Source organism: Callorhinchus milii, unplaced genomic scaffold (genome assembly GCF_018977255.1).
Source record: "Callorhinchus milii isolate IMCB2004 unplaced genomic scaffold, IMCB_Cmil_1.0 Scaffold5, whole genome shotgun sequence".
Lineage (NCBI taxonomy): Eukaryota > Metazoa > Chordata > Chondrichthyes > Chimaeriformes > Callorhinchidae > Callorhinchus > Callorhinchus milii.
In genome coordinates, this window is record NW_024704746.1 from 4,040,680 (window position 1) to 4,060,204 (window position 19,525).

Sequence of the window (19,525 nt, forward strand, 5' to 3'; positions counted from 1 at the left end):
GGAAGCAAGCACAAGCGCTCGGTTGAGTGGGTTCCCACGTAATGGTGTGAATTGCAATGTTTATATGAAGAGGCTAATTGTATGGTATTGGTGAGTGTGGCTGTGCTGAGCCGGGGCGTTAATTAAGCTGTTGATTTGATTGCCTCTCACTGGCAGTGTTAATTGTGCTGATTCACTGTCACACTCACTGCTCATTGACACTGGACTCACCACAACTCACTATAACAGCCTCGTGACAATTTACTGCCAGAGAGACGTGGGCAGAAAACAGTGTCTGTCACCTTGAGCCAGTCACTCTCAGCCTCACCCCGGGTCAAAAGTTATGGGTTCGAGCCACAAATTGGGACACTGAGCTCACGCTCTACACTGACATGGGGGGTGGGCGGTCTTTCGGATGAGACGTTAAACCGAGGCCCCATCTGTGCCCTGTTCAGGCGGACTGCAAAGATTCCACAGCACTGTCGGGAAAGGAGCAGGGAATTTCTCTCTCTCTCTCTCCCGGTGTCCTGGCTGACGATCCCCAGATAAAATCCCTCACTCACTTCACGGTTGTTTGTGGGATGTCGCTCTGAACAAATTGGACGTTGCGTTCGCCTACAGAATACACAGTCACTACACTTTACAGTGAATCAAACATGGGGACTGTTATTGGGGTTGTGATGTGATGGGCAGTTATGCTGATGGGGGAGGGTGGGGGGAAGGGAACGGGGGTGGGGGGGGGGGGGGAAACAATGAAAGGCCTCTCTCATTCCCAGCATTGACTCATTTCCGCTCCACAATAAAGAGCGAGTTTACCAATTGAGCCGATGAGATTTCCAAATCGTCCAAATAACGTCACCCTTTGTGCGGCAGGAATGTTCTCCAGGGAAACTATTCGTGTGAAGCGGTCAGTGTGGCCCTGGTTCGGGCCAGCTGCGCTCAGAGTCCCGCTCGCTCACTCGCTCGGTCTTAAAACATTCCGTGGACCGTGACTCATTAATCAAACATCCACAATTACCGCTGACGACTTACCCGACAGAGATGGCCTCAGAGCAGCACAGCGCGCGGACAAGAGGCCATTCATACAGCCCTGAGCCGCTCGCTGGCTGAACGCGTACCCTGTCACACCGGGCGCGGAGCTAACCGGCTCCAGCGTTTTGCTGTGCGCTCGAGTTTCACCGTGTCCGTCACCGCCACCAGGTTCGGCTGGTCTACAGCTCACCACAATGTCAGCCTTCGTCGTTTACCAACAACCCCTTGGAAACGCGGAGGCAGGTGTGCACCCGCGCACCTGCGAGCTCACAGCACCGCACACCCAGTGCGCATGCATGCACGCACGCACGCGCGCGCTTACAGCGCCGGGACACCCAGTGTTCACACATATGCGCGCTCACACAGGCACACGCACCTTAACATTGACACTCCTCTCATTCAGGAGTCGGTTACGCAGAATAAATCGGTTTATTTATTTTTATTATTGTACAATAATCCTGCAATAATTAGACACATCAAGGCCAAGAGTGGGGGGGGGGGGGTGTAAGGAGGGTTAAGGAGTGGTGGTGGGGGTACAGTGGCCATAGTGTAACCCCACTCTCTGCAGTAACCACGGCGACTGCAGCCGGAGTGAACCCCCAGATAAAACACTTTATTCCCAGCAGCTGATTCCCGTTATTCACGGTCAGAATTCTCCCCCAAAAGCTCACCGATACTCCGGGCGGGAGCGAGAGAGAGAGAAAAAGTGCAAGAAAGAGAAAGTATGAGAGAAAGTGTGAGAGAGCACAAGAGAAAGAGAGACAGGGAGAAAGGTAGAGAGGAAGTGTAAGAGATTCAGAGACAAAGTGTAAGAGAGAGAGCGCTTCACTAGATCATAAGCCAGGCTGACGCCCAGTGCAGTACTGGGGGAGCATTGCGTTGTCGGAGGCGCCATCCTTCGGATGAGACATTAAACAGAGCTCCCGTTCGGGCTCTGTTCGGAGATTCCGTATCGCTGTCGAAAAAAAGGCCCACTCCCTGCTGAGTTCCTGATCTGTGCCGTGTGCACTGCGTGTGTGTGCGCGAGTATGTGAGTGTGTGTGTGTGTTCGAGTGTGTGAATGCGTGTGTGTGTGTGTGTGTACGTGTGCATTGGTGTGTATGAGTTTGTGAGTGTGTGTGAGTGTATGTGTGAGTGAATGTGTGAGTTTTTGTGTGTGAGTGAATGTGAGTTTATGAGTGATTGTGTGTGTGTGAGTGTATGAGAGTGAGTGTGTGTGCGAGTGAGTGTGAGCTCCACGCTGGCGCTGGTGACACAGTCACCCAGGGATATTCTCTCACAAAAAGACAAACTCCTGGCTGCCGCTGTGTTGCTGGGGGACCGGGCTTTGGGGCCCGGAGTCCAGGCCCCAGGTGCCCAGCGCTGCCACCTGCTGCTCATGGGCGTGACCCGGGGAGAAGCTGAACAGCGGGTACTTGTCTGGGGAGGCTGGAGAGTTCAGCACCTGGAGGGGGGAAAGAGGGTCAATGTCACATCGTCTCCTCACACGGCGCTCCACCCCCACCCAGCGCTCCCTCAACCCCCTCCACCCCCACCCAGCGCTCCCTCAACCCCCCCCACCCAGCGCTCCCTCAACCCCCCCACCCAGCGCTCCCTCAACCCCCCCACCCAGCGCTCCCTCAACCCCCCCACCCAGCGCTCCCTCAACCCCCCCCACCCAGCGCTCCCTCAACCCCCCCCCACCCAGCGCTCCCTCAACCCCCTCCACCCCCACCCAGCGCTCCCACCCTCATCCTCACACATATCTCTCCCTCTCCGTCTCTCTAACACAGCATCTCTCTCGCTCCCTCAATTCCAAACTGCACAATTTTGCTTCCAGCACTACCACCTGCTGGTCGCACAGATTAACAACTGCTCGCTCGCAAGTCCTCTCAGAGAAACAGAGATAGGAAGGAAGAGGCCATTCAACCCACTGAGGCTGTTCCAAATCATAGCAGAGAAACAGACACACAGTGACACAGAGAGAGAGACACACACACGATACACACAGTAGTACAGAGAGACACACACAGACGCACACACAGTGATACAGACACACACACAGTGATACAGAGAGACACACACACACAGTGATGCAGAGAGACACACACACACAGTGATACAGAGAGAGACACACACACACACAGTGATACAGAGAGGGACACACACACACAGTGACACAATACAAAATTGCATTTGTATAGCACCTTTCACGTCGGAAGGTCGTCCCAGGGTACAGAGAGACACACGAACACACACACATACAGTGACACAGAGAGAGAGAGAGAGACATACACACACATCGCTCCAAGTCCCCTCTCCCCACCCCTGCTGACCTTCCTGATCTCCTCCAGGATCTTGCCGAGCTCAGTGTTGGAGCCGCAGTAAAACCCGATGGTGCAGCTCGGGTCCATTTTACTAAAAGGCATTTTTTTAGGTGATGAACAGTGGAAAGACTGAGGATAGAGAGACACAGGTCAGAATCCGTCACCCACTCCATGCCCAGACACACCAGACACATCTCTCCGCCCCTCCACCACCCCACACGCACATACTGTCACTGACCTGGGAGTGTGGACGGACAGTGTAGAGCAATCTTTATTGTTTCTCTAAACCTGACCTGGGAGTGTGGAAGGACAATGTAGAGAGAGCTTTACTGTGTCTCTAACAGACCTGGGAGTGTGGACGGATAGTGTAGAGGGAGATTTACAGTGTCTATCTAACCTGTGCTCAGGCAGTGACGAGTCTGATCTGTGATGATGACCATTAAGCTGAACGCTGTGAGTGACACTGACCTGGATGGGGAAGTCGGAGTGTGTGACATCTACAAAGGGCTGACAGCAGTGAGGGTCCAGGTAGATCAGGCTGTCGTCTGCGAACAACAGCGAGAGGACAGTATGTGAGCAAGTGTGTGAATGGGGGGTGAGGGTGTGTAAGCATGTGTGAGGAGGTGATTGGGGGGGTGAGGGGATTAGAGGTCTGAGTGTGGGTGTTAGCGTGTGTGTGCGCGCGGCGACTGTGAGTGGGGTTATGCGACGCAAGTGTGAGTAGACTGTGAGTGGGATATGAAGGAAAGTTTACGAACCTTGAAATCCAACAAAATAGAGCGATTGCTTGGGTTTCCCTCCCATAATCCCAATGCAGAACTCCAGGCTCAGCATCCCCTGATACAGAGACAGACACACACACAGAGTGGGACAGAGACAGAGAGAGACACACACAGCGGAACAGGGACACAGAGAGACATACACCCAGAGTGAGACAGAGAGAGACAGAGACAGAGAGAGACACACAGAGAGACAGAATAATATACTGACCAAATTATCTGTGTTATCCCATATGTTACATTTGACAGAGACGATAACAGAGACACATCTCAGAGCGCTCACTTATTCGCTCCACAGGGTGTAGTGACTGTATTTTTTTAGGCAAACATGGCGGCCAATGTGCAAGGTAAGGTGCGCGTACGGCCGATAAGTGAGCAAGCGAGAGATTAACCTGGGGAATTGCCGGCCACGACCCCAGGGGAGAGAGAGAGAGAGAGAGAGAGAAAAACTCCCATCTCATTCTGACAGCATGGTAGGAGCACGGAGATTTCACACAGAGTGTGAGACAAACTGCTTACCACGCACAGCGACTGCTCCCACACAGACCCTCCCCTCTTCTCTTGGCCCCTCACCTCACCTCGCAGTGCCATCCCTCCCGGCTCCACCCCACAGCTCAGCTCCCGGCCCCTTCTCTACACCGCAATTACCTTGATGATGTCCTGGTACTGGGAGTTGACCTTCTCTCCCCCGAGCCGGACGGGGATCAGTAGGATGACAGCGCCGCCAGAATGTGTCTCCATCAAGTCTGCCACGTATACTGCAGCCAGAGATACACCCACTCAGAGCAGCTTAATACCCAGAACAATCCCCCCTCCACCCCCCAACCAGCATAGACATGATGGGGAGTGAGCAGGGAATGGGGTTAGAGTAGAGAGCTCCAGTGGGGGAGTGAGTACCAGGAACATGTCACCTGTGAGAGGGTGGGATGGGGGTGTTGGTTGCCGTGATGATACCTGTACAATCCTGGGCCACATAAACCGCCAGCCCCTGCAGCTCCGGCTCCTGCGCTTCCTGCAGCGCCTTCCTGAGCAACAAAACACAGAGACTGAGCCTCGCTGCCCCCAGTAACCTCCACACTGCCCACTCATTCACACTCCCAGGTCAGAGTTAGAGACACAGTAAACCTCCCTCTACCCTGTCCGTCCACACTCCCAGGTCAGGATTAGAGAGTAAAGCTCCCTCTGCCCTGTCTGTCCACACTCCCAGGTCATAGTTAGAGAGTAAAGCTCCCTCTACCCTGTCTGTCCACACTCCCAGGTCAGGGTTAGAGAGTAAAGCTCCCTCTACCCTGTCCGTCCACACTCCCAGCTCAGGGTTAGAAAGAAAAGCTCCCTCTATACTGTCCGTCCACACTTCAACGTAAGGGTTAGAGACACAGTAAAGCTCCCTCTACACTGACCAGCCACACTCCCAGGTCAGGATTGGAGCCGGGGAATTTCTCACCGGATGATATGGGCGACCACTGCTGGACCGTACCAGTCTCCCGCTTTCTTCCCTAAGCTCTTCCCAACCTCTGTCAGACGGTGCATTCCAAATGGAGGGTGTGGTAGGTCTGCAAACCAGGAGATTATTTTCCGGTGACAAATCTCATCCTGGCTGAGCGTTGGGCTTGGGACGTGGCCTTGCTGCTCACTGCCCACCGGGACTGGATCATCGTTCGTTTTCCTGGAGAGCTTCAGTGAGCCCGAAAATTCCACCAGGCTCCTGTACAGTCCCTCAGACCGCTCCAGCGTTCCTTGTTTCACAGTTTTCAGCCCCTGGGAATCCTGATTATCCATGTCCAGTACATCAGCCCAGACCCAGTCTGTACAGGATAGAGAGCGACGTCAGCCACTTGTCACAAAGTGGGGCTAAGATCAGCCACTCGGCACAGAGCAGGGGATGAGAATCAGTGACGGGGACAGGAGGGCGGGTGATGGGATCAGTGCCGGGAGTGGGTGGGGGTGGGATGGGATGAGTGAAGGCGACGGCGGGGGAATGGGACTGAGGTACTCACGCCGCCCGAGGAAGTGCAGGAGGAGGCTCTGAGCGAGCAGCATTTGCCCGGAGCGCAACGTGCAGCCCCAGCCACAGTCTGTGGTAAGCCCCGTGGCTCCTATGGGCGGGAAGGCTCGGCGGTACGTCAGCCAGACTCTGCTCCCAAAGTCCCTGCGGAACTGCTCCACGTTACAGGGCACACACGCCGCGCTCGGCCTGTCTGGCGCCACTCCGCCCGGGGCCACTCCGCCCGGGGCCACTCCGTCCGACGCCTCTCCGCCGGGCGCCACTCCGCCCAGCACTGAGCACAAACACAGAGACGGATGAGGAGCACATTAACTCTCCTGTCCCAGTCACCCCTCTTCCCATTCCCACAACACTAGCAATTTGGAGACCCTTAAGCATGGTGATGGGTATCATAAGAACATAAGAATTAGGAGCAGGGGTAGGCCATTCGGCCCCTCGAGCCTGATCCGCCATTCGATAAGATCATGGCTGATCTTCAGACCTAACTCTAATTACCTGCCCTATCTCTATATCCCCTAATCCCTCTATTTTTAAAAAATCTATCAGTCTCAGCCTTGAAGATGTTCAAGTACTGAGCATCTACAGCCTTCTGGAGTAGTGAATTCCATAAATTCCATAAATTCACTACCCTCTGAGTGAAGAAATGTTTCCTCAACTCTGTTCTAAAAGGCTGACCCTTAATTTTCAGACTGTGACCCCTGGTTATAGATTCTCCTCCCGGGGAAACAGTCCCTCAGTGTCTACTTTATCAGCCCTTTAAGAATCTTATATGTTTCAATAAGATCTCCCCTAATTCTTCTGTACTCTAGAGAATACAGCCCTAGTTTATTCAGCCTATCCTCATAGGTCAGTCCCCTCATCCCAGGAACTAACCGAGTGAATCTACGCTGCACCCCCTCGAGGGCAAGTATGTCCTTTTAAATAAGGAGACCCAAACTGCACACAATACTCTCAGTGCGGTCTCACCAAGGCCCTATACAGTTGCAGCAAGACTTCCCTACGCTTGTACTCTAAACCTTTTGCAATGAACGTTAACATGGGTTCGCCTTCTTAGTTGGTGCTGCACCTGCAAACTAACTTTTTGAGACTGGTGTACAAGGACACACAAATCCCTCTGAACACTAACACTATCTAATCTCTCCCCTTCTAGAAAATAATCTGTTTTTCTATTTTTGCTACCTGCCTAGGTGAATAACTTCACACTTCCCCACATTAAATTCCATCTGCCACCTACTCGCCCACTCCCCTCGCCTATCTAGATCCCGTTGCAATCTTTTTGCATTATCCTCAGAGCTTACTCTCCCACCGAGTTTAGTGTCATCCGAGAATTTAGATACGTTACATTCAATGTCCTCGTCCAGATCATTGATGTAAATTGTAAACAGCTGAGGTCCAAGCACTGATCCTTGTGGCACTCCACTAGTCACATCCTGCCAATTCGAGAATGATCCCTACTCTCTGTTTTCTACCTGCTAGATACATCTTCAAAAAACTCTAAGCATGACTTCCCTTTTGTAAAGCCATGTTGACTCTGTCTAATCTTGTTATGGACGTCCTCCCGACGTGAAAGGCGCTCTATAAATGGAATCTTGTTGTTGTTGTTGTCTTCCAGGAATCCCATAACATCTTTAATTAAGGACTCACAAATTTTCCCTACCACTGATGTCAGACTAACTGGTCTATAGTTCCCTATCTTTTCTCTCCCACCCTTCTTAAATAGTGGTGTTATGTTTGCAATCTTCCAATCAATGGGAACCATTCAAGAATCCAGAGAATGTTGGAAGATCAAAGACAAGCCCTCCACTATCTCAGTAGCCACCTCTTTTAAAACCCTAGAACGTAGGCCATCAGGTCCAGGAAATTTATCAGTTTTAAGACCTGACAATTTACCTAAAACCATTTCTTTACTAATATTAATTCCCCCAAGTTGCTCGCTAACATTGTCTTCTGGGTTCCCCTCTATTCTTGATATCCATCACGTGTCAGACACCCCCAGCTGATAAACAGGAACAACAACATCCGTGTTACATCTGTGTGGCACCTTTCACGTCGGGGGGACGTCCGAAGGCGCTGAAAAATTAGCCGCTCGGCAAAAAAGAAAAATGACAACACTAACTCAGAGTCACTCTCTCGGACTCACACGCTCACTCTCACACAGTGAGAACTATTACTCACTCTGGGTTAAACCCCTAGCACTTTGGGGCGGAGGAAAGAAGCTAAAACATAATCTAGTGACTCACAAACTTTTCAGTCTCTGACCTGAATGTGATGTTACTGGTGAAAACTTTGGTGGTGCAGTTTTGGCTAAAAACCACAGGTTGGCGCTATGGGGTCATTGATGACACCCTTCGTCCAGTGCCAGCACAGGGCTGCACTGCAATACTACTAGTGACATCTAGTGGTGAGAACAACATACCACAACTAATAAATTATTGATAACAATCCTTGCAATTGATATAAAGCTTTATCACATCTTCAAGACGTCTCAAAGTGCTTCACAGAATATACTGTAAAGTGAATTGACTATTTTGTGGACAAAATGTGGCAACCAACTGCACACAGCAGTTCCACAAACAGAGGTAAACAGAGTTGTGTGGAGTAAGGAAATTTGTCTAAGGTTTTGCCCTGCCCGGAAATCGAGCCCAGGTCCTCTCGCTTGCGAGGCGAATGCTGTAACCACTGAGCTACAGGACTCCACACAAGAATCACCTGTGGGGACCATCAAACTCTGACTCACCATCGGATTTGAAGTGATAGCATTTCCCAAGCAGGAAGACGGGCGAGTTTCTACTGAAAGAGGTTTTGGTTTTGACGTGCCAACCTGAGGGGAGGAGACGAGAATTTCTCAGACACGGCTACAAACACTCAGCAACAACTTGCATCTATATAGCATCTTTCACGCGTGATAGTGTCTCGGAGTGCTTAACATCCTGAGAAACTGAGAACAGAGCTTCACCTTAGACATCACTGAGAACAATTGAAGGGGGTAATTTCAGAACAAATCTGCAGAGACACTACTTCAGTGAGCGAGTAGTGAACGTATGGAACAGGCTCCCTAGGGAAACAGTGGAAGCAGAAAGCGTCGTTTGTTTCAAGAACAAATTAGATAGATTTCGGCTGGAAAATAATATAATAATAATCCTTGCATTTGATATAGCGCTTTTCACGTCGGGAGGACGTCCCAAAGCGCTTCACAGAACACACTGTAAAGTGAATTGACTGCATATTTGTGGGCGAACGCGGCGGCCAATTGCGCACAGCAATGTCCCACAAACAGTCGTAGATTGAAAATGACCAATTTATTATTGTTTTTGGTTTTGGAGGGATTATTATTAGGCTCTGTGTCGAGTAAGCAAACTTGCCCAAGGTTTCACCCTCTGCCTGGAATTGAACTCAGGTCTCTCGCTTGCAAAGCGAGTGCTCTAACCGCTGAGCTACAGGACTCCAATATCTGGGGACACAGTATATAGTTTGGGACACAGCATGTCAAGCCAGGATGGTGGAAGGAGAACTAGATAGACCTTTGTGTTCTTTCAAAGGCCTTTGTCTTCTTTCGCTGAGCAAATTATTATGTATTAGAACACGCAGCGTCATTGTAACCCTGTCCCCAACCTCCCCATCCTCCCCACCACCACCGTTGAGTCTCACTGACTGTATTTCACATTGTGCCAGGCTGTCAGGATCTTGGTTTTCAGCTTGTCCACTTCGTCCAGCTCCCCATCCTCCATCTTCACCTCCAGACAGAGATTTCCATCCCACTTTGGCCTTGCACCCTCCTCCTGGGCCTCGCTCCGGCCTCAGTGGGAATTCTGCCAGGGAAAAAAAGATTTCAAACAACAAATATCTTTCATTAGAGATAAACGAAGCCCCCTCCTGCGCACTGACTCCAGCAACACCCGCCCCCAACCCAACCTGTGCCCTGCTCCAGCCCCCACCCCCGAACCTGGGCTGGTTTTCTTACATTCCAAAATGCCTCGCAGCGCTCAACGGTCACGTGTAGTGACTGTATATTTGTACACATTCATGCTCAGCTCTGAAGCGACCAAGCGATGGATCGTATATGAGAATTGTCGTCCAGGACCCAGGAGAGAGAAATACGGAGAGAAACCGGCTTATCCTTTCCCCGCAGACACCGCCGCCCGCGGGAGCTTTACCATCTGCCTGAACAGGGCACAGACTCCCCCGGGGAAGGGAAGGTTTTTAAACGGCTCCTCTGAAGGAACGGGGTCTCTCGACGTTGGGGGAAAACGCGCTCTCCCAAGCGTCGCCGCTCAGCGCAGAGTAAGGTGCTGCCTGCCCCCTCCCCAGGTCAGGTCAGGCAGCCCCCCTCCCCAGGGCCACCCCCTCCCCAGGTCAGGTCAGGCCACCCCCCTCCCCAGGTCAGGTCGACTCCATCATGTGGAGTCCTGTAGCTCAGTGGTTAGAGCACTCGCTTTGCAAGCGAGAGACCTGAGTTCAATTCCAGGCAGAGGGCGAAACCTTGGGCAAGTTTCCTTACTCCACACAGAGCCTAATAATAATCCCTCCAAAACCAAAAACAATAATAAATTGGTCATTTTCAATCTACGACTGTTTGTGGGACATTGCTGTGCGCAATTGGCTGCCGCGTTCGCCCACAAATATACAGTCAATTCACTTTACAGTGTGTTGTGTGAAGCGCTTTGGGACGTCCTCCCGACGTGAAAAGCACTATATCAAATGCGAGGATTATTATTATTATTATTATTATTATCCCAGACCAAGGGCCGCCCCAGGGGCCACCCCCTCCCCATGGCGACCCCCTCCCAGGGCCGCCCCTCTCCCCAGGCCATGCCACCCTCCTCCCCAGGGCCACCCCCTCCCCAGAGCCGCCCCCCTCCCCAGGTCAGGCCGCCCCTCTCCCCAGGTCAGGCCTCCCCCCTCCCCAGGGCCACCCCCTCCCCAGGTCAGGCCGCCCCCCTCCCCAGGTCAGGCCGCCCCTCTCCCCAGGCCTCCCCAGGTCAGGTCAGGCCACCCCCCTCCCCAGGTCAGGTCAGGCCATCCCAGACCAAGGGCCGCCCCAGGGGCCACCCCCTCCCCAGGGCCGCCCCTCTCCCCAGGCCAGGGCCACCCTCCTCCCCAGGGCCACCCCCTCCCCAGAGCCACCCCCTCCCCAGAGCCGACCCCCTCCCCAGGTCAGGCCTCCCCAGGTCAGGCCGCCCCCCTCCCCAGGTCAGGCCGCGCCCCCTCCCCTCAGTACAAACTAAACACAGGTTATGCTCTGCACTCAGAGAGTACCGCAGCGCTGATATTTCCCGCCGCGCCTTTCGGACTTTATTGCACGGATTTGCGTGAACTCAAACAAACCCACTGACAGTGCGCGGCGGCGGCGGCCACTTCCGGGAGCGGCGCCCCCTCCCCCCCGTGTCCCCGGGAGGTCAAGGGGCGCGGGTCAGGTGTGCGCGCACGCGCGGTGCCGTCTCACAGCTCTGCTGCAGAGGAGCAACAGGAGCCCTGCATCGCACACAGCAATGATGCTGCCCTGCATCGCACACAGCAATGATGCTGCCCTGCATCGCACACAGCAATGATGCTGCCCTGCATCGCACACGGCAATGATGCTGCCCTGCATCACACACGGCAATGATGCTGCCCTGCATCACACACGGCAATGATGCTGCCCTGCATCACACACGGCAATGATGCTGCCCTGCATCGCACACGGCAATGATGCTGCCCTGCATCGCACACGGCAATGATGCTGCCCTGCATCGCACACAGCAATGATGCTGCCCTGCATCACACACAGCAATGATGCTGCCCTGCATCACACACAGCAATGATGCTGCCCTGCATCGCACACAGCAATGATGCTGCCCTGCATCCCACACAGCAATGATGCTGCCCTGCATCGCACACGGCAATGATGCTGCCCTGCATCGCACACGGCAATGATACTGCCCTGCATCGCACACAGCAATGATACTGCCCTGCATCACACACAGCAATGATACTGCCCTGCATCACACACAGCAATGATACTGCCCTGCATCACACACAGCAATGATGCTGCCCTGCATCACACACGGCAATGATGCTGCCCTGCATCGCACACGGCAATGATACTGCCCTGCATCACACACAGCAATGATGCTGCCCTGCATCACACACAGCAATGATACTGCCCTGCATCGCACACAGCAATGATGCTGCCCTGCATCGCACAGAGCAATGATACTGCAGCCAGGAGCCCTGCATCACACACAGCAATGATGCTGCCCTGCATTGCACACAGCAATGATACTGCCCTGCATCACACACAGCAATGATACTGCCCTGCATCACACACAGCAATGATACTGCCCTGCATCACACACAGCAATGATACTGCCCTGCATCACACACAGCAATGATACTGCCCTGCATCGCACACAGCAATGATACTGCCCTGCATCACACACAGCAATGATGCTGCCCTGCATCACACACAGCAATGATGCTGCCCTGCATCGCACACGGCAATGATACTGCCCTGCATCGCACACAGCAATGATGCCGCCCTGCATCGCACACGGCAATGATTCTGCCCTGCATCGCACACAGCAATGATACTGCCCTGCATCACACACAGCAATGATACTGCCCTGCATCGCACACAGCAATGATGCTGCCCTGCATCGCACACAGCAATGATGCTGCCCTGCATCACACACAGCAATGATACTGCCCTGCATCGCACACAGCAATGATGCTGCCCTGCATCGCACACAGCAATGATGCTGCCCTGCATCGCACACAGCAATGATGCTGCCCTGCATCGCACACAGCAATGATGCTGCCCTGCATCGCACAGAGCAATGATACTGCAGCCAGGAGCCCTGCATTGCACACAGCAATGATACTGCCCTGCATTGCACACAGCAATGATACTGCAGCCAGGAGCCCTGCATTGCACACAGCAATGATACTGCAGCCAGGAGCCCTGCACTGCAAACAGTAATAATACTGTGCAATCTACACAGTAATAATACTGCAACCAGGAGCACTGCATTGCACATAGTAATAATACTGTGCAATCTAACAGTAATACAACAACAAGATTGCATTTGTATAGCGCCTTTCATGTCGGGAGGATGTCCCAAGGTGCTGAGCCAGGAGCCCTGCATTGCACACACTAAAAATACTGTAGCCAGGAAGCCCAGCTTTGTACACACTAATAATACTGTGGAGACCTGTAGCTCAGTGGTTAGAGCACTCGCCTTGCAAGCGAGGCATCTGGGGTCAATTCCAGGCAGGGTGAAACCTTGGGCAAGTTTCCTAACTCCGCACGTCTAATAATAATCCCTCAAAAACAAAACTAATAAATTGGTAATTTTTAATCCGCGACTGTGGGACACTGCTGTGTGCAATTGGCTTCTGGGTTTTGCCCACAAATATACAGTCAATTCACTTTACAGCATATTCTGTGAAGCGCTTTGAGATGTCTAGAAGACGTGAAAAATGCTATATCAAATGCAAAGATTATTATAATACTGCAGCCAGGAGCCCTACATTGTATACAGTAATAGTACTGTGCCATCGACACAGTAATAATACTGCAGCCAGGAGCCCTGCATTGTACACGCTAACAATACTGTGCAATCTGCACAGTGCGTAATACAGGAGCCGTGCAGTCTCCACAGTGCATTGTGCTTTTTGCGTGTATACGTGCACAGTGTGTGTACTGTAGCTCGCAGTCCAGGCCGACGCTCCAGTACAGTTGTGGGCAAGCGCTGCATTGTACCCAGTGCATTACACTGCAGCACGCAGCCATGCATTGTATCCAGTAATAATATAGTGCAATCTACACCGTGTGTATTTGCATGTATTGTATATTCCCTTGTATTTATGCGCGGTGTGTGGACTGTAGTTCACAGTCCCGGCTGCTGCTCCGGCGCAGTGCTGCGCCAGCGCTGCGTCGTTGAGCGACTCCGTCCTTCAGATGAGACACGCAATCGCTTCGAGAGGTTTCGTCCACCGTGGATAAGGCACCGCATCGGGTGACCATCTTCGCATTAAAAACCCGTCCCGCCCTGAAATCACTCAGTGGTTTGCGGCTCTGCGCGAAAATATCACAGGCGCTACATTTTCACAGCGTCTCCTGTGAAGCGCTTTGAGACGTCTCAACGACGTGATCAGGCGCTGTACCCAATGCAGAGGGCTCATCGTTGGTGTCATTAGGGGGGGGTTCGCCCTCTGGGGGTATTACGGTACCTGTCAGTGTATTACGGTCTCTCTCGCGCTCTCTCTCTCTCTCTCTCTCTCTGAGGATTACGGTAATTCCGGGCCTACCTCCTCAGGCTTCGCCGCCGCCGCCTCGGCTTCGAGTTCCTCCGTCGCTCCCACCGGGGCCGCCCGACCGCCCGACCGCCTCCCAATGGCGGAGCGGAGAGCTTTCGCCCAGAAAATCAGCAGGTGATAGGCCGCGGCCGCGCCCGGGGAGAGGCCGGAGCCACACTGACCCTCACCCGGGCTCGGGCGGCGGGGGCCGCGCGTGAGCCCACCATCGGGGCTGAGGCCCCTGTGCGGTGCAGGAGGGGGGGGTGTGGGGGTGTGTGTGTGGGGAGGGGGTGGGAGGTTGTGGGGGGGGGGGGTGTGGGGGAGGGGTGTGTGTGTGGGGGTGTGTGTGTGTGGGGGTGTGTGTGGGGGTGTGTGTGTGTGGGGGGGTGGGTGTGGGGGTGTGTGTGTGTGTGGGGGTGTGTGTGTGTGGGGGGGGGTTGGGGTGGGGGTGTGTGTGTGGGGAGTTGTGGGTGGGGGGTGTGTGTGGGGGTGTGTGTGTGGGGGATGTGTGTGTGTGGGGGGGGTGGGGGGGTGTGTGTGGGGAGTTGTGGGTGGGGTGTGTGTGTGGGGGTGTGTGTGTGGGGGGGTGTGGGGGGGTGTGGAGGTGGGGGAAGCTGTGACATCAATGCATTACACGGCACCAATGCATTACACTGCACCCCACGGGGTGTTTGCACAGCGACGCGAGCGCTCCGAGACGCCGGGCGCTGTACGAATGTAAGCTGTTGTAACAGCAGCACATTACATTGCGCAGCGACGCTGGGCGGCGGTGGGGGTGGGGGCGCGGGTGGGGAGGTGGGGGGAGAGCCCCGCAGTGTCGGAGGCGCCGTCCTTAACCCTCACTCCCCGCGGAGTCGTCTGTGCCCACGTTGGGGCGGACGGTAAAGCTCCCGTGGGCCGCGCTGCCACCGGGGAAAGGAGAAGGCAGTGTCTCTCTCTCCCGCTCTGTCTCTGTCTGTCTGTCTGTCCCGGGTCCCGGCCGACAATCCCCACGACATCCCCTCGCCCGCTTCACGCCTGTTTGCGGGGACATCGCTGCTCGCAAACCGTCTGCCGCGTATCGCACCCCCCCCCCCCCACCACCCACCCACCAAAAAAATTTGGTCGCTCAATCCACGACTGTACATAGGGCACTGCTGCGCGCAATTGGCTGGGTATTTCGCCCACAAAATAGACAGTCACTACGCTTGACAGCATTTTCTGCGAAGCGCTTTCAGACGTCTCAATGACGTGATAAGGCGCTATATCAAATGCAAGGATTACTATCGTTCTGTTGATGATTGCTCATGGCGAGATGTTGCTGGTACAGATCCGCTTCGGCGTTTGCACACGCAACAGTCACTACACTTGAAAGCACGCCGAGCGTCGGGACTGAGCTGGGGGTGGGTGGTGGTTTCACACTCTGTGTTACCCGGGGAAAGCTGTCACCACGGGTTTAGTGCTGATTTGCACAGGTACCTGGCTGCCTGGGTTCTGGAAGCAATCACATTGTCAGATTGCGGTCGCTTCGTATCCTGTGTGGTGTCTGAGGCAAACCTCAGAGCCGGAAGACCGTCTTGCACAGGATCACACACAGAATGAAGCTACTTAACCCAGCCAGCCTCTGCTGGTGCAATCTCCTGTGAGCAAGGTCGTCCCATTCACTGCTGGAAATGAGGTGTTTTGTGCTGTCGCCTCCCCACGCCTCCTGGAAACGAGGCTGTTCCCAAACTCTTTTTATTGTATTGATTTGATTTATATCATTTGGTTTCTGCATTTATCGCTGGCAATTCATCCAGTTTATTATTGTAATAACCTTTGCATTTGATGCAGCGCCTTATCATGTCAGCTGGACTCCTCTTAAGTGCTTTACAGGATATACTGTAAAAAGTAGTGATTATGTGTTGGTGGGCAAATATGACAGCCAAACTGTGGACAGTGGAGTCCCACAAACAGCCATGAAGTGAGTGAGTGATTTTATCCGGGCGATTGTCTGCCGGGACACTGAGGGAGAGAAACTGGAATTTTTGCGATAAAGTGAATTGACTGTATATTTTGTGGGCAAATCGCGGAGGTCAATTGCGCACAGCAGTGTCCCACAAACAGTCGTGGATTGAGTGACATGATTATCATTTTTTTTTAAGCGATTATTACCCCCAGAAAAGTGATATACCAATTGACTAACCTCTGGGTTCCCAGTTACTGCAAGGTAAACAGAGGCGTGTGGAGTGAGTAAATTTGCCCAACGATTCGCCCAGACCGGGAATCAAACCCAGATCCCTAACCACTAAGCTAGGTTAGCGGTTAGGGCCCCACGGGTATCTCTCACTCTATCAATGTTTAAACGTTGTTCCCTCTCTCGGCAGGACGGTAGCAGCCGAGGTTCGAAAGCAGATCTCGAGCCAATATGGGAGCTCACCTCAGCTGCTCAAAAACCTGGCTGTGGGGGCGGGAGCTTCCCACCACTCGGTAAGTCACAGTTAGTGACCCTCGTCCCCGCAGCGCTTCACCCCTAAGCTCCTGACCTTGCCGAGCCCCTCGCCTCGTAGCACCCTGGTCTCCTTGCCCCTCTCACAGTACTCAGGTATTTCACTTCACAAACAGCACAGGAATCACTTTTATAAAAAATTATTAAAGAACGTTCTCGGAGATTGCATCAACAGCATTAATACAGCGCCTGGGAGTGTAAAGTTAATGCGTTACACGATAAAGCCTGTGTCACTGTGTGGGGGTCTTGTCACTCTTCGGGGGGGTCTGTATCACTGTGTGGAGGTCTGTGTCACTGTGGAAAGGGGGTCTGTGTCACGGTGTGGGGGTCTGTGTCACTGTGTGGAGGTCTGTGTCACTGTGTGGGGGTCTGTGTCACTGTGTGGGTGTGTGTATCATTGTGTGGGGGTCTGTATCACTCTGCGGGTCTGTGTTGCAGGTTCCCCTGACGGAGGCGGTGGAGCCTGTGGACTATGAGGAGTATCTGTGCACTCACCCCCCTGCGGTGGAGCCAGGGCCCCTGCGGGACCTGCTGGAGTTCCCCCGCGATGACTTGGAGGTTATCTACAGCCCCAGAGAGTGCCGCACCCTGGGGCAGGCCATGCCTGAAGAGGCGTAAGCAACTCCTCCCAACCATCTTCTCTCTCTTCCTCCCTCGCTCTCTCCCTCCCTGTCTCTCTCTCCCCCTCCTCTCTCTACCTCTCTCTGTCTTCTCTCCTCCCCCTGCTTCTCTCTCGTTCCCCCCAGCTCACTCTCTCTCTCTCTCTCACTCCCCCTATCTCTTGTTCTTTCCCCCATCTCTCTTTCTCTCCGCATTCCCCCCCCACTCTCTCTTTAAGCTTAAGCGCTCCTTACGCCGCTCTACGTGAATAGAGTTGTTACTGCTTGAAAGGCTGGTGGAAGCAGATTCACTAATAGCTTTCAAAAGGGAATTGATAGATGCTTAAAAAAAAGGAAAAAATGTGCAGGGCTATGGGGTAAGAACAGGGGAGTGGGACAAGTTGGTAGCTCTTTCAAAGAGCCAGCACAGACATGATAGGCCGAATGGCCTCTTTCTGTGCTTCTATGATTCTATGACTGTGAGTTGCTGTTTTGTGTGAAGGGACCGGTCAGTGCTTAGCATGCTGACATGTCGAGGGAAGTTCCTGTCTCTGTGGGTCAGGCTTGTTTTGTTACATTTTCAGTTCCGGCTATGTGGTGCTGAATTGAAATTACATTAATCATTACATTACATTAATTAATGATATACTGATTACAAGTATAGCGTAGCCTTGTTACTGACATCTGAAGATCATTTCAATTGAAAAACCCTGAAGTTCCCATTGTGCTCTCTGCTTGTTGAATGACTTTTCTGTAAGACCGTACAGAGAGAGTTCAGTTGGAACTGAATTAACACACCAGGTTACACCCCCCCCCAATTCAATGAGGGAGTGCCAGGCTTCATTTAATAATATTGTACCTGTGTGTGTGTGTGTGGAATATACACACATAAGTGTTTGTCTTTGTAAGACAGTTATTCCAATAATATAACATTGTGTCCTTGGCTCTTATTTTCAGTGAGCTGGATCCTCACGTCAGAGACTGTGTGAAGACCTACACTGAGGACTGGGCCATCGTGAACCGAAAGTAAGAGGTTTTCTTCACTGGACCGGAGCACAGAGCTTTCCAGCACAGAGAGCATCCGTCAGCCCGCTCTCCTGCTCGCTCACACCCTCCCTCCTCTTCCCCCCACCCTTCGCTCGCATCCCTCCCTCTTTCCCACACAGCCCCCACCCCTGTTTACTCCTTCCCCACCTCGCTGCGGTATCCCCTCTCCTGTTTTCTCTCTCTCCCGCTCGTTTCCCCCACCTCCCTCGCTCCCTCCCTGCGCTCTGTGTAAAGAATATGTCTCTGAGCTCCCTGTTACTGCCTGTGGTGATCACCTGTGTGCTTGGTGTGCTGATGACTTTCCCTGTATGAGCAGATATCACAAGCTCAGTACCGGCTTCAACCCCAACACACTGGACAAGCAGAAGGAGCGGCAGAAGGGGCTGCCTCGCCAGGTCTTCGAATCGGACGAGCTCCCAGACAACAGCAGCTACCAAGATGATCAGGTACTACAGAAAGCACGGCCCAGATCTAGGTCAGGAGGGGCACAGGCTTGCATCTAATCTAGGGGAGTGGGCCATCATAATCCCCTAGATTACGGAGGTTTATACTGTACCCCTCTGTTACCTAGCAGTAGATAGGAACCCAGTTGTTAATCAATTGGCGGATTACTTTCCGGTGGTAATAGTCCCTTCNAAAAATAATAATAATAATGCGGTCACTCAATCCATGATTGTTTGTGGGACACTGCTGTGCGCAATTGGCTGCTGCGTTTCGCCCACAAAATATACAGTCAATTCACTTCACAGTATATTCTGTGAAGTGTCTTGAGACGTCTCAAAGACATGATAAGGGACTACATCAAATGCAAGGATTATTATTATTACAGGCTGGATTGCCATCGAGAGATTTGGGTTATACTATACAAGGGTGCTGGGAGTGACTGGCTGAGGTGTAACCCAAAGGATGGGAGGTGTGAGACTGTGTGTCGGTGCTGGGGACTCTGCGTATGTGGACATTGAGATGCTGTGTGCAGGCTGGGGGCTGTGTTTGTGGACAGTGAGATGCTGTGTGCAGGCTGGGGCTGTGTTTGT

The 19,525-nt window shown here is 53.0% G+C and overlaps 2 protein-coding genes across 8 annotated transcripts in view; one reads left to right on the forward strand and one right to left on the reverse strand.

Annotated features, from left to right (window-relative positions):
• Nucleotides 1-2,197: 2,197 nt before the first annotated feature.
• On the reverse strand, nucleotides 2,198-15,986 carry atg4c (autophagy related 4C, cysteine peptidase). Of its 5 annotated transcripts, none has more exons than XM_007908959.2 (11): nucleotides 15,837-15,986; nucleotides 9,754-9,910; nucleotides 8,839-8,922; nucleotides 6,094-6,375; nucleotides 5,541-5,901; nucleotides 5,051-5,121; nucleotides 4,745-4,854; nucleotides 4,076-4,154; nucleotides 3,786-3,862; nucleotides 3,327-3,446; nucleotides 2,198-2,455 (listed from the first exon to the last, which is right to left on the reverse strand). In XM_007908959.2, exons 2-11 carry the CDS (start codon nucleotides 9,827-9,829, stop codon nucleotides 2,288-2,290), a joined length of 1,428 nt encoding a protein of 475 aa, XP_007907150.1. In that variant the 5' UTR covers nucleotides 9,830-9,910; nucleotides 15,837-15,986; the 3' UTR covers nucleotides 2,198-2,287. The 5 variants fall into 5 exon arrangements, with proteins under 5 accessions (XP_007907150.1, XP_007907149.1, XP_042191757.1 ...); XM_007908958.2 differs by lacking the exon at nucleotides 15,837-15,986 and adding an exon at nucleotides 14,391-14,455; XM_042335823.1 differs by lacking the exon at nucleotides 15,837-15,986 and adding an exon at nucleotides 11,435-11,455.
• The window catches only part of dock7 (dedicator of cytokinesis 7), a 51,169-nt gene continuing 46,060 nt past the window's right edge, over nucleotides 14,417-19,525 (forward strand). For all 3 annotated transcript variants that reach the window (XM_007908952.2, XM_007908953.2, XM_007908954.2), the window contains exons 1-5: nucleotides 14,417-14,513; nucleotides 16,724-16,826; nucleotides 17,284-17,459; nucleotides 18,402-18,470; nucleotides 18,808-18,937. In XM_007908952.2, the coding sequence (XP_007907143.1) occupies nucleotides 14,476-14,513; nucleotides 16,724-16,826; nucleotides 17,284-17,459; nucleotides 18,402-18,470; nucleotides 18,808-18,937 (516 nt within the window). In that variant the 5' untranslated portion in view covers nucleotides 14,417-14,475. The remainder of the gene's footprint in view (nucleotides 14,514-16,723; nucleotides 16,827-17,283; nucleotides 17,460-18,401; nucleotides 18,471-18,807; nucleotides 18,938-19,525) is intronic.

Coding starts and splice junctions, on each gene's coding strand:
- atg4c (XM_007908959.2), bottom strand. CDS start 9,829: ATGGAGGATGGGGAGCTGGACGAAGTGGACAAGCTGAAAACCAAGATC. Junction 6,376..8,838: donor CTATCACTTCAAATCCGATG/GTGAGTCAGAGT, acceptor GTTTGTGCTCAG/TGCTGGGCGGAGTGGCGCCC. Junction 3,447..3,785: donor ACTCCGACTTCCCCATCCAG/GTCAGTGTCACT, acceptor CTCTATCCTCAG/TCTTTCCACTGTTCATCACC.